Consider the following 13,464-nt stretch of genomic DNA (forward strand, 5'->3'; position numbering starts at 1 on the left):
TTTTATTTTCCAAATCAGGTGGAATGAGGGCTTGCTGTCACCTTAAGATGGTGACATCCTCTGGAATAGTGTGGGGCAAAGCAAGAGACAGTGAGCCAGCTGGTGGACTAGATACACAGTTTCATTGCTTATCATGTTCTCAGCCAGACTAATTCTCCTGTCTTCATTCCTGAGATAAATTTGTCCTTTGAGGATGAAGAATTTTCTCTTAATCCTCTCTTAGAAAGCTCAAAGTAGATGAACTTTCCTTAGAAATTGAAGTATTTTATTTATTTATCATCTTTATGAACTGAGGAGATAATAAATGATGAAAAATGTTTTAACGCTTTATTCTCGCTCAGAAACAAGTCTGGTCTTATGAGAAAGTGGAGGGCTGGGGATTTGTTTAGCTGCCACATGAAGTATAGTTGCTCTGTCTTCACCTACCCAGGGACAAAAACAAACACTAGTGAAAAAAGTCCTAAGGCTGATGGCCTGATGTTCCACCATTAAGCTGAATGCTCTTAGCAATTTAAAATTCCTATTTCAAAGAGGTCCTTAAGACTCCTTTGAAAATGGAAAGGCCCATAGTAGTAATTTTAAAATTATTTTGACCAAAACATCCTGGACATCTTACATATAACAAATAAGCAGTGCTGGAAGCTGGAGGGGCCTAGGGACAGAAGAGGGAAGGAGTTGCTAATAGGGCACAATAAGCTTTGTTGTTGTTGTTGTTGTTAACAGTAGTGGAGATTGAACCCAGGGCAAGTGCTATACCATTAAGCTTCTTCCACAGCCCAAGATAAACTTTTATGCCTTGGGTTCATCCTAACAATAGTCTTAAACTATTCCAGATGTCCACACTTTGCAATCTGGCTGTGCTATCATATAGCTTCACTCCTCATTTTCCCCCAGATCAGGACCTTGGTGGCTCAGTGTTTTGCCCTGACAGTCAAAACAAATTGAATAATACCTACTGGGCAAATTACTACTGTGCTAAAGAAGAAAGAACAACAACAAAGAATTTCCTACTTTTTCCCAATTTCATGAAAATAATTTGGATTGTCACTTTCAGAGCCATTTAGGATCCTGCTTTTCTGATGCTGCTGGAGCCCTGCAAATTAAATGAATTTTTAGTATTGCTGGTCTGGCTAAATTCAAGGTTTTAAAACCACCCTAACTATGCTGCAACTCTGGACTGAAATAATAAAGTGATGTCATTTGAACTAACGAGATGGGGAGGACTTTTCACTAATAATGCCATTGTCTGCCTGGAGATGGGGATTTCAAACTTTTTTCTTTGTTGGTCTGATCACATGTGGAGTTCCATTTAATTTTGCCCTATCAGCCAAAAGCAAGTAAATGAAGATAAAGAAGCTGTTCGTGATATTATCCTTCGCAAAGAAAATCCTTTCCTGACCCATCAACATGGCAGAGATTCCGAGTCAGAAGATGAAGTTGTGTGTCGACTGCCCGACCTTGAGAAAGACGACTTTGCTGCAAGAAGAGCAAGGACGAACCAAACCAAGCCAGCCGTGCCATTGAATCAGCTCCTCTATGGGCCTTATCGTAAAAAAGACACAGAGAAATCAGATAGCAGCCAACAGCTCTCAAAGGGAATCTCAGAAAAGAAAAATCTAGAATATAACAGGTGTGCACTGTGTGTGTATGTGTGTGTCTACAAAAGAAGGAGAACATAATTAAGCAAAGGCAAGTTGTATCATCGTCCCATCCCTCTTTCTTTCCCCAATTACATGCACCTTGTCATGGTGGATTATTTTGAAGTAGAGCTTCCTATGTCCATCTGAAGGCAGATGGTAAAGAGGAGAGTAGCGATGTCCAAAACAGGACTGAATTTGCCAAATATACCAGCGTGTGGATGTGCATCAGGACACATCACCCCACATGGGTGCTGGTTCATAGACTGGCCTTTCAGAGAACAGCCACAGCTCAAGGCTGCTCCAATCCACTCAAAGGAGGCAGAAAACATAGTTGTTCCCTTGCTGTAAGCTCTTCTCTTTTTAGAAACTTTTCAGTGTTGCAAGGAAAATTAAAAATGAGGCCTGCTCTTTTTTCTCTCACACCAACAAGATTACCTGGACAAATGAGGAGGATATTTCCCAACAAAAAAAGAAAATCTCAAACATAAAATACACTTTTATGTGTCCTATCATGGAAATAGTTTTCAAATGGGTTTCCTTTTCTTTATTTTTCACCCATCATCTTAATACTAGGTAGAGTATTCCTGATCAGAAAATCCAAAACCCCAAATGCTCCAAAATCCAAAACTTTTTGAATGCTGACATGACACTAAAAGTGGAAAATTACCCACCTGATCTCATATGATGGGTCCTAGCCAAAATGCAGGTGCACTGAAATTATTGTATAAAAATTGTTTTCAGGCTCTGTCTACAGGATGTATAGGAAATATAAATGAATTTTGTGTTTAGACTTGGGCTCCATCCCCAAAATATCTCACTATGTAAATACATGCAAAGTATTTCAAGATCTGAAAAAAAAAATCTGAAATCCAAAACACTTCTGGTCTCCAGCATTTTAGAAAAGAGATACTCAATCTGCACATGTTGGAGTGAAATTGGGAAAGGAAAGCAGTATTAAGATGAATTTGGCTAGTCGGGTTTTGTCTTAAGGTATCTGCTTACTGAATTCTATTCTTCAGCATTTATCATGCTTATATTTTTCCTCCTATCAAATCAGAGTAACATCTTCATTATTTTTGTGTCCATCATTTTAGAGGTTTCGAAAGTTGAATGAAGTAAGGATACCATTATCTTAGCTGTGCTTTTTATAATGAAAATGGTTCTTTGTGCAGACTTAGGGAGCTCAATAGAGTAATTAGTATTATTGCTACTGTTGTGTGCTTTCCTAAGGAAGCACCAGATACAAACTCAGGATAGATCCCTGGATGCACAACAGGGATTAGAACAGAGAACACCTGACAGGGAGTTTTCACAGGACACATTATAACTTCAGGAGGCTCTTGACTTGAGCAGTGCCCGTTGGCATGTCTTGTAACAAACCATTCTTGGAGGGCCTTGCAGGGTGGATTAGTTGTTTCAAGTGTAACAGAGACTTTTGGGTAACTGACTAGCATCCAGGCATATTGGTGGTGATCATCCATTTGAGTGAGGGAAAGGAGAGGCCTCTATATCTCCCTTTTTCCTTTCTCCTCCATGCAATTTTAATTCCTGATAGTCCCCACTGCATTTGTCATGGTCACTTGATTCTGTTTGGGGGAACACAGCTCTGGGTCTGGGGCAGATTATGACTTCTCTAGAGAGCATCAGAGAACTGATAAAATAAGTAAATAAAGCCAAGTCCTGGTGGTTCTTTGCTATGCCCTTCCTTGATCCCTTTCCCTAAACTAAAAAATAAGTAGGAAGTTCTATAGCCTTCCTATTTGACCCGGTTCTGCAAATGTACCACATCACATAGGTAACAAAAGAACCTCTTGGATTTCTGGCTTGGATGAATTTCTGTCTTGAAAAAAAACATAGGCCCTGTTTATGTATGTTTTTGAGTTTTTTTTCTATTGCAAGAAGCATATTTAATTAGAAATTTACTTTTAATGTGATAAATGTCACAGTTTGGGTTTAAACGATGGAACTCTCCAGCTAGTGTTCGATTTTTAGCAGAACAATTGAAAATATCAGTTTAGCATCATAAAGGTGAATGATTAATAACAAAAGAAACAAATGAGTATTGGCTCTGTAATCCTAGGCAAAGAGCATGCACTCTGTTCTTCACATTTACAGTAGCCAGCTCTGGCTAATGCTATGCAGCAAATCCCGAGGTCGAACATCGAAACTTTCTGTTCAGAATTCACTTAAATGTACTTTCTGGCAGTTGTGGGTTTACGGTTGAGATGTTTCACATGTGAAAAACTTTCCAGCTATCTACAAACTAATCCTAGAATTTGGATCGTGCAGAGCTCATTACTAACATTTTACTGATGCAGTAAAAAAACATTCCAAGAGAGCTAAGGGATTCAATCAGAAAACTTGAATTCATTACAGTAACTTGAATAGTGTGGGAATTGGGCATCATTACTGTCAAGCTGAAATCTCATTACCATTCTTAATAGTCTTTCAGTGAGCCCTGGCTTCTCTTCCTAGACTAAACTAGAGACTGTCATCTTCTGGAAAAAATTCTGTCTCATTACAGTGTTAAAAGGGCAGTGTAGATGAAAGTAATCACAGCTCCAATTGATTCCACATTTTTGAGACAGGGAAAGGTACTTCTGCCCTCTCACTCTGTCCTCGGCCTCTGTATTTCCATGCTTGACCTTCTGTTTGTCTGCTCCCCTTCTTTGAATCTGATTTTTCCAATGATATGGGGGCCTGGATCAAATTGACAGAAACCAGGGCCAAACAGAAGAGGTGAAGTCGACGGTGACCTGTATTACGCGAGCTCAGGAGAGTGAGCCAGGGGAAGAGGGACTCAGGAAGGTCCCAGACCTGTACAAGGATGACCTGGCCCAGAGGAGAATCCAGGGCAGTCTTGGTCCCCACCGGGAGGTGCCCAGCTTCATCACACTCTCCAGAATTACAGAAGCTGACTTACAGACATGGGAGCGACTGAAGGTTTCAGAAAAGACGAGGTGTGTCATGTTTTCCTCTGGTCACCCTGCCCCAGCAGCAGTATTACGTAACATTGAGGGGATCGAATGCTTATCCTTGTTTCATTTTTAATGTTGATAGCTGAAAAAAAAAAACTCTCAAAACGTACAGCTTCTAAAAATCTGCATGTTCTGCATGTGAGACTTACAATACACGAAATTACAGACCACCTCATTAGTATAGCCTCTTTCACCAGCGATTTGCTGTGAATGGTTACTTGTTTTGATAAACTTTTTTATCATAAGAAACTTACAACTGATTTTTAAATACTTTGTAATTATTCCACGATGCCTACGATTTTCTTGTGCCATCCTTTATGATGTTAGAATTGCTGTTTTGAAAGCAACAGGAACTTAAAGCACTATTTACTTTCACGAGACAGTCATTATTTCTTCACCGGGTTGGTTAATGGGAAAGCAATTCTGTCCTAGTCATAGGAATCTTTTTCATATACTTAGTTTTGTATTCTAAGCCTTGTATTGATTTGTACCCCCCCTTAGAAACCTTTGGAATTTATTTTTGGTCTGACTAGGGATGGAGATGCTCAGCACATCTGTGTCCCTGAGCCGTCACCTGAAATCAGTGCTGAAACTGCCATCCGCGATGATTTTGCCAGCCGCAAAGCCAGAGCCTACACAAAAACTTCCAGCCCTAGGCAAAAGTTTGTGCACTTTGGGCCTGTGACAGAGATAGATCAGCAGAAATGGAAGAGGCTCAGCATTGGCAAGGCTGGGCCTAGGGAGGGTGTAGAAGAAGTTACCACGCATGGCAGCAAGAGTCAAGCTTACCCCATGTCCCCTGACTCAGCAGCTACTCCCAGCCTAAAGGAAGACCAAAAGCTTAATCCACAAAACGACTGCAGGTATTTTTTTGCCATCACTTTCAGGGATATCTGCATAGAAGTCGCTGCTGCTTTTAAAAAGTTTATTGGGGCTAGAGGTGTGCAGCATGTGCTGAGTGTGTGCTGCTTAGTGTTCATGAGGCCCTGAGTTCCATCCTCAACACAAGATAAAACAAAAACCATGGAGAGTTTGCTAAAGCACATTACACAAACCCCTAGCATTTTAATAGATTCTTCTGCTGAATAGCAGAGAAATGATGTTGGGGGTCACCTAGGGGAAAGCATGTGTGTGAGGTTAAATGTCAGGTGTTTGTTTTGATCCTGTTGTCCCCAGAATCACTGCCGGGAATGCCAGGAATCTCCACAAACAACTTTGTCCCTCGGCAGCATTAAGCACCATTTTATTAGTTGAAAATATTGAATGAACTAGGTGGAATGTTTTACTGATATCACTAGTATTTCTTCTAAAGATATATTGATAAAAGTCTTCCCTCTTTTCTGTCCCATGGTTATGAGATAGCTATTAGCATCATGAGCTCAAATTTTGAACATCCAAGTAGACACATTAAAAAAGGAAAAGATCTCTTCCCTTCCCCAAGTTGTTAAATTAGGTAATAAATCCTAAGTGGAAAAGGACTTCTCTTTGAGAGGTTTCTGTAAGTCAAGTGTTTCTCTAAATGAATCACTGCCAGATTCGAGAGGGAACAGCTTGTAGGCCCATCACGTGTTCTCCATCCTCCCTAGAGACCATCCAGCTGTGAATTTCCAAATCTTCTTTTGGGGGTTCAGTTCTGTGGTCTATTCTCCCTTCCATTAAGGAGGTACAAGACATTGCTAGGACTGTGGATTAGCTCCATCCCACCTGCCTGGCCAAGGCCAAGTGAGGTTCTCCATGGTAGGAGAAATTGCTCAAGACATTCTTCTCCATGCTTTGCCCTTGAAATCTGAAGGAAATGGTAGGTGGATCCAGACTGTGGCAACACTATAGAAAAGATCAGGCCGGAGGTATAAATACACCAGGAACACAGTCAGGGCTTCACAGGCTAATAGGGGTCTGAGGTATAAGGGTGGGGTAGAAATTCATGAGAAATGCAACCTCAAGTCCTTGAATGCTGTGGGGGTCATCACTCAGTCCCAGGTGACAGGGTCATGCCAGGCTTCCTTGACTTCTCTTGGGTCCTTGCCAGAGCTCACATTCCATTATCTCAGTCTGTTTATATCACCCTTACTAACCTGCCCAAGGGATGACAGCAGCAGACCTAATCCATCTTTCAGTCTCAACACTTTTCATTGCCTCCTTTCCTAACCCTTTTCCTCTTCTCTCTTGCCACTCATGCTACTTGATTGACAGCAGGATAGTGAATTCTGGCAAAGATGACCATTTCCAAAGAGTCTCGTGGCTGGCTCCTGTGCCAGAGTCTCAGGAAGAGCAGGTCTGCAATTTGGGTGAGTGCCCAAGGAGGACAGAGGAAGGTGAGAAGCAAAGTTCCCTGCCTCCCCAGGAGGGGAAGGATGACAGGTGGGAGCAGGACTCTTACGAAACTCTTTCAAGTAGTAAAACTGTCCTTTTTGGCTCTAGTTACATCCAAAGAGCTACCACAGGATGACAAAGAAGAAAATGGTGGAGTTGATCAAAGGGATTCTGAGAAGCCACAAAAGGCAGAAAGATCAGAGGAGCACAGCCAGCCCCTGTGAGCATCCTGCCTGTGTTCCATGGTGTGCTGCCTCTGCTGTGTGTGGCCAGTGTGGTCCCCAAAACGGCTTAGCATCCCAGTGTGTACTTGGTGACTGATGCAGCAGGCAGTACAGTCCCTTAAAAGAATGTGTCCATCCCAGTACCAGAGTTCTGCTTCTTGTGCTCACTCTGGGTAAAGATTTTAGCTTTTGCATGTGACTGGGGACTGGCTGAGTATCATTCTCAGCAGACATGAAGCAGAGAGGGAACATTTCCCACGTGAGTGCTGGCTGCATGATACAGACTCTTTGAATTTAAAAGGGGGATTTCCTGCCCAGCTGCTCTGTGAGCTTCTGCCTCCATGGATGTTGGCTTCTTGATTAATGCCAGTGAGTGATGCCACTGAATACCTTTAGCCATTAGTAGGACTGAATGTCGCCCTAGAGCCTGCCTTCTGGCCTCTGAATGGGAGACTTCAGAGACAAAAGAGAAGTCAGAGAAGATGACAGCTCCTCCCTGGAGTGGCAGTGGACTGAAAGACCAAAGCAAGGTGTCTGATTCACAAAAAGATGACATGATGACAAGGAGAACTGGGATGTCCCCTAGACACCCTGGATCCAGCCCAAACCAGTTCCTTCCAGTTCCATTTGCAAAGAAACAGGATGTGGAAGAACCTGCAAAGGGTCTGCCCCTGAATGATCCAAGGTCAGCAGGTTCTCCTGTGCCCTTGTGACTTCGATTCTCCAGTGTGAGCCTTGGTACATGCTTTAGCTATTTTATTAATGCCTTGTGCATCAAAGCCACTTACATGCTCTTGCCAGAAGAGGTGGAATGATTCAAATTGGCCCTGTCTACCAAGAATTGTTTGTCTTTTTTTTGCATGTGTGCAGGTGTGTGGAAAGAATAGTTGAGTAGTGACTTTACCTGTTAAACATGCTTCCTGATTTTCATTAGATGGGCAGAATAAACAGGAACTCTTATTTTATTCTTACAGAGGAGTCTTCAGGTAAAGGGGCTGAAGCTCTTTCCATCCTACTTGATTTGACTCTGACTGTAGGCCAAAGAAGATGAATACCACTTATAAAATTTGTAATTTAATTTTTTAACATTAGCAAACATTTATTGCCTTCTAGAGGTTGGATTTCTATTCCATGCTCTAATTTGATTTAAGAAGAAGAGTAGGGAAATAATAATCCTGGAATTCAAGGTCCTATATATTGAATCCTCTGTTGCCATTTAATAAGAATGATATATTTTTTGTTAAAAGTGTGATCTCCCTGACCAGTATATGGTAAAGGAGTGGGTAGTGTTTTGCACAAGTATGAGCTCACCAGTATATGGTAAAGGAGTGGGGAGTGTTTTGCACAAGTATAAAACAAGAAGTGGTGGGTTCCCCTTCTCAAAGGATCGTGTTGGCAGTGGGCCAAAGTGTAGTGAGGCAGCAGAGAGAGTATTAAGTAATTTCAAAATTTTAAAATCAGTATCATAGTCATCAAGTGACTAGAAAAGAGGGTAGAAACCTGAGGAATTCAGCATTGCTTCCATCTATCACTCTGTGATTCTGAAAGAATTCTTTATATTCAAATGGGAATGAATTGTGAGTTTGAAGGTAGGAAGGTATAGTTAGATTAACTATGTGACATGCTTCTGTGATGGAACCAGTGTGCACCTTGGGAATGTTTTCTTTCAATTATTGAGTAATTACTATGTGCTGAACACTGGGTGGGGTGCTGGAGAATAATCCTAGATGAGCAGTAAAACTATCTCCCCCCTCACTTCAAGATAATGCTAATTTTTCAGTATACAAACATATCACCCACTAATTATTGGTTCCAAGATGCTTTGTTAGTGCTGAAAGTTACATAAATGTAGAAAGCACAGAGATTATTCCCTAATGTCTTTCTAAATACCCCTATACCCTCAAACTTTATTGACTTCTTTGAGAAGGTTGGATGTTTATGCCAACTGTGACCTGTCACCATTTCCCATTTGTACACCATGGCTTATTGAATCACCTACTTTGCATTTTAAAAATCTCCTTATTAGTGATTTTTTTTTGGGGGGGGGGGTTACTTAGCTTTACTTTTTGATCTTCTGTAGGACAACTGAGAAAACCATTTGAAACCCAAGCTCTAATTGTCTTTTCTGTACAAGCAAAGGCAATTCTGCTTAAGTCTGTGCCCCTTTAAAGCTAATAAATTAGTCTGAGAGGAAATTCCTTAAATCCACAAGTGCACAGTAAAGGAATAAAACAAAGTTATCTTCAGAGCTGTGCTGTTCTTTTCAATTTCCACAGCCTCCAATAATTACTCAATAAATACTTATTGAGGGCCTTTGGTCCTATTCAGAGAACCTAAACAGAAAGATTCTTGCCCTTTGAAATTTAGATCTCAGTGTAAATCATTCTTTGTTGGCAGAGAAGTTCTTGAAATGCTGCGAATTATTTTGTGTAGAAACAATTTAATTTCAGATACATCCTACATGCAACATAGCGGAGCCTCAGAAACAAAATGTTGTGCTAGAGAAGTAAAACTCAGGAGTACATGCTGTGAGTCCCTTCATATAGGACAAAACACTCTACAGTAATCTATGGGTGTGTTCAGTTTGTGGATATCCATTAATATTCATTGTATATATATTAAGCATCATTAAATGCTAATAAATTATCCAGAGACAAAGCACATAACTATTAATAGATTATTTCTCCATTAGCCATCCATTAGAAATAGTTTCTCTGCTCTCTCCAAAGATAATTTAGGAAACACAGTATTTGAATAAACATATTCTGACAGCCCTTCTTATCAACTGGGACACATCTGTGCAGTCTTTAGAATCCAGAGTGCTCATGAACTTTCTCTTGAAGTGGAAGGATCCTCCTGCTTCAAGTAGTGGTGTTTTGGGATCATTCAGAATGTTAGGTTTAACTTTAGCATCTTTTAAAACTATCCCTGGAGAAACGGAATATGAGTCTTACACTGCCAGAAGTAAAACATTCACAAACTTTTTCTTTGCCTTGCCTTTGGCCATTTCAACAGAGATTTGGGGTTTTGTGCTGGTATGATGGTCTTCACTGTCAATGAAATAATATCAACTGCAGAGTTCTAGAATGATAAAAGTTTAAGAGAAAAGGGTATTTTTATGCGTGCACCCAAGCATTGCAGAGTATTTTCTCTAATATTATAAAAGGAAACCTTTAGAAATTACCTTTTTCCTTTAAGCTGTTATGGAACCAGGTAATTTTTTTTTCTGTCAACCCCAAAATGTAATTGCTCATAAACATAGAAGCAGAACATATTTTCTTTACTGCAAAAAATTCTTCGCCCACCATCAGAAGTGAGCAGGCTTTCAGAGTAATGGTAAGTACTGTTCCTTAAAATGCACCTTTGCTAAAGGGATCATCATTTGTGGGAGCTGCTTTCTCAAAAACGTGTTTAAAATATGCCTGTGATGTTCTAATTGTCTAACTTGATCTTTTTCTTTGCTTTGTCAAACACATTTAGACTTAAAATGACTGTCACAGAGGGTACAACTTTATAGATCTAAATTATTGGAAGAATATAAGAGATTGGGGAAAACTGTTTTTTCCAGTTACAGAATATCATCCAAGTCTGGTTTTGATTAAGGCTACCGGTTTTCTAGGAATTGTGGTTTTTGTCAAATGCATGCGGAAGGCACTGATTGGGGTTCTGGTTGGAGTTCTGGTTTGCTTTCAGAAAACTGCAGAAACGCTCTTTGATATCCACTTGTGCAAATGCATTAACACATCAGGGACAGGGTCAGTGAGGGTGTGCTTGTACATTGGGTGTCCATTTCAGCCCATTACTGCCAAACATAAAAGCATGAACACTTGGACTCTGAATGGCCACAATACATGTTTGTCTGTGTTTTAATCTGCCTTCTCTAAACATCGTGTGCTACACCTAAGCCTCTTTGTGTTTATATTGAACAGATCCTTTCTTTGTGTGTAGCATGGGATTATTTTCAATTCTTCTCTGGGTTTTAGTACAAATTTTGCATTCTGTAGAAGCATCGAGACTTCTCTTTGATTTTTCAGCAGTAAATGAATATTGCTAATTGTATAATAACACTTCTCTTCCAGTATGATCAGCGAAAAAGGTTTGGCACATATGTACTTCCCCAGCAGTTTTATTTTCAGCTTGGTTTCAGCATTAACTTTCTGCCTTGCCGGTCCTCTAATTTTGTATTTGGTCTTGTAGATACGGTCCGAGAACTCCTGTGTCAGATGACGCAGAGTAAGTGGTCTTGTATTCGTAGGATTACATTAATTGCTAGCCTAAAATGCATGCTTCCAGTACTTACCACTAATTGAAATGCAACTGATACCACAGTGAACTGAATAGTTAACTCACTCGTGGAGCAAAGCACTTGACGTTGGAATGCAGAACATATGTTCTGAGCAGAAAAGATGAATGAAAAAGCAACTTAAGCATGATTCTAATATGCAGCTGCTGCTTGAAACTTAACATTTGCTTTTCATAGACTGGGCATGTTAAAGTTGTTCTCTGTTAGTGTGGTACCCCTTCTGAACCACGGAATTACTAAAAGTTTTCTGAGTTTTTGCATTTGATTTTTAATATGTTGGAGCTTAGAGTTAACAATGAAGTAGTCATTCCTCTAGTCACATTTTTTTCAAACTAAGAAAATAAATCTTCAACCACTAATTATACATTCAGAAGCCCAAGTTCCTCCCAGGTTGGAGTCATATAAACTGTGGCATGCTTGAGACCAAAACATTGGGGTTTTGTTCAAGTTCCGTGGCATAGAAAGGGGTCAAGGACGTAAAACATGACTTGGGGCTTCCTCTCCCTGCTACGGGCTTTTCACTCTTCTGGGAGATTCGTTCTCCATCCCACACCTTCCATTCAAATTTGACAAGAATCCACATCCTCCCATTTGTGACCACATTAACTCTGTTTCAAAATGGCTTTCCCAGATGCAGATCATTCTGCCACCAATAACCAAGGCAAAATGTTTTCTCAGCAGAATACCAGCCTTTTCATATTTGAGTAATTCATGTCTTAAGAAACATGATTGATATCTAATTCCATCATCAGTAGTCTGCTGACCCTGACCTCCCTCCTCTCCACAAGAGGCACTGTGTGGCGTGCAGGGAGGTCAGGCCATTGGAAGAGTGAACACCAGCCTTCTTTCTGTCTGCTCTCCTTGAAACTATGAGCCATAGTTTCAAGTCACAGACTGAGGCATTTGAATAAGGGTTTAGAATATACAATTATCATTTCCACTGATGATGATGAGATTAGGCAGAGAGAGAAAGAGAGAGAGAGAGAGAGAGATTTCACACTGTATTTTTCCATGTGTGTGTTCAAGATGCTTGCTTAGCCCTGTTAGCCCTGAGCTGCCGTACTCCATTGCCAAGTTTCCATGTATGACTTGACTAGTTACCTGCCATCCAGAAATTTGTTTTTGACATACCTCAAAACCCAATTCAGCCTGCACTTGACTGACTGCACGGAGTTAAGCAGTCTGTAAAACTGAGCCCTGGTTATTACTTTTAAAACCTGCAGTGGCAATATTTAACATTCATTGAAAGGAGGATTATATAAGATTGATAGGCAAAATACTACTTTGACACTTGGTGAGCAAAAACATTTTGATAGAATGGATTTTTTTTTTTTTCTTCATTGATGCAAAGCTCTCATGCAATTTGCTTAAAATAGATCTCGGGGAAGCCCTACAAGGTAAAAGAAAGGAAGCTACATTCAAGAGTTTTTGGATTCTGTCTATACCTGAACATGAAATCTCACACACAGAAAAAAGTTGATAGTTTTTAGGGGTGTGGATGGGGCTTCCCTTCTCTCCCTAAGTTTGTAAAACCAACCCCATGGACCAAGAAGAATTAAAGGAACTTATTTCCCAGAGGTCTCACCTGGGAATAGCCAAAGTGCCAAATTTCCTGCTTGAAATAGACACAACTTACAAGAATGTGGTGGGAGGAAGAAAAGATGACTTAAGGAGTTAAGTTTTTAAATAGAAATATATACTATTTTTAGTTTATTCCCTCCTCCTTCCTCTTCCAGAATTTTTAAAGGCAATTATCAGCACAGATTATATTTATTAGCAATTGACACATTCTTAAACTACAGCCCAATCAAAAAAAGATGTGCCCTTGAAGGAGAATGTGGGTCAGGGGCAGACCTACCATGCAGGCAAAGGGAGAAATTTCCGCCTCTGTAGAATGTTTCTGTAGATTTAATTTCACCTTCTTGCCCCTCTCCTCTCTTGTACATTCTTCTCTCCCAACACTCTCCCTCCCAAAGAAATCTGCACCTTGGGGGAGTCAGGGGCCA

At 40.4% G+C, this 13,464-nt stretch overlaps 1 protein-coding gene across 4 annotated transcripts in view; it reads left to right on the plus strand.

Moving 5' to 3' along the window:
• Positions 1 to 13,464, plus strand: part of Limch1 (LIM and calponin homology domains 1) — a 328,214-nt gene that overhangs the window by 261,904 nt on the left and 52,846 nt on the right. For 2 of the 4 annotated variants that reach the window (XM_027936218.3, XM_071614253.1), the window contains exon 9: positions 11,353 to 11,388. The exons of 1 other annotated variant lie outside the window; for it this stretch is intronic. In XM_027936218.3, coding sequence (XP_027792019.1) covers positions 11,353 to 11,388 — 36 coding nt within the window. Of the gene's footprint in view, positions 1 to 1,327; positions 1,631 to 4,357; positions 4,601 to 5,151; positions 5,482 to 6,814; positions 6,934 to 7,039; positions 7,152 to 7,579; positions 7,841 to 11,352; positions 11,389 to 13,464 lie in introns of all 4 variants that reach the window. One more of the 4 variants, XM_071614252.1, reaches the window with a different exon arrangement.

This window comes from Marmota flaviventris, chromosome 7 (assembly GCF_047511675.1).
Source record: "Marmota flaviventris isolate mMarFla1 chromosome 7, mMarFla1.hap1, whole genome shotgun sequence".
In the NCBI taxonomy this organism is placed as follows: Eukaryota; Metazoa; Chordata; class Mammalia; order Rodentia; family Sciuridae; genus Marmota; species Marmota flaviventris.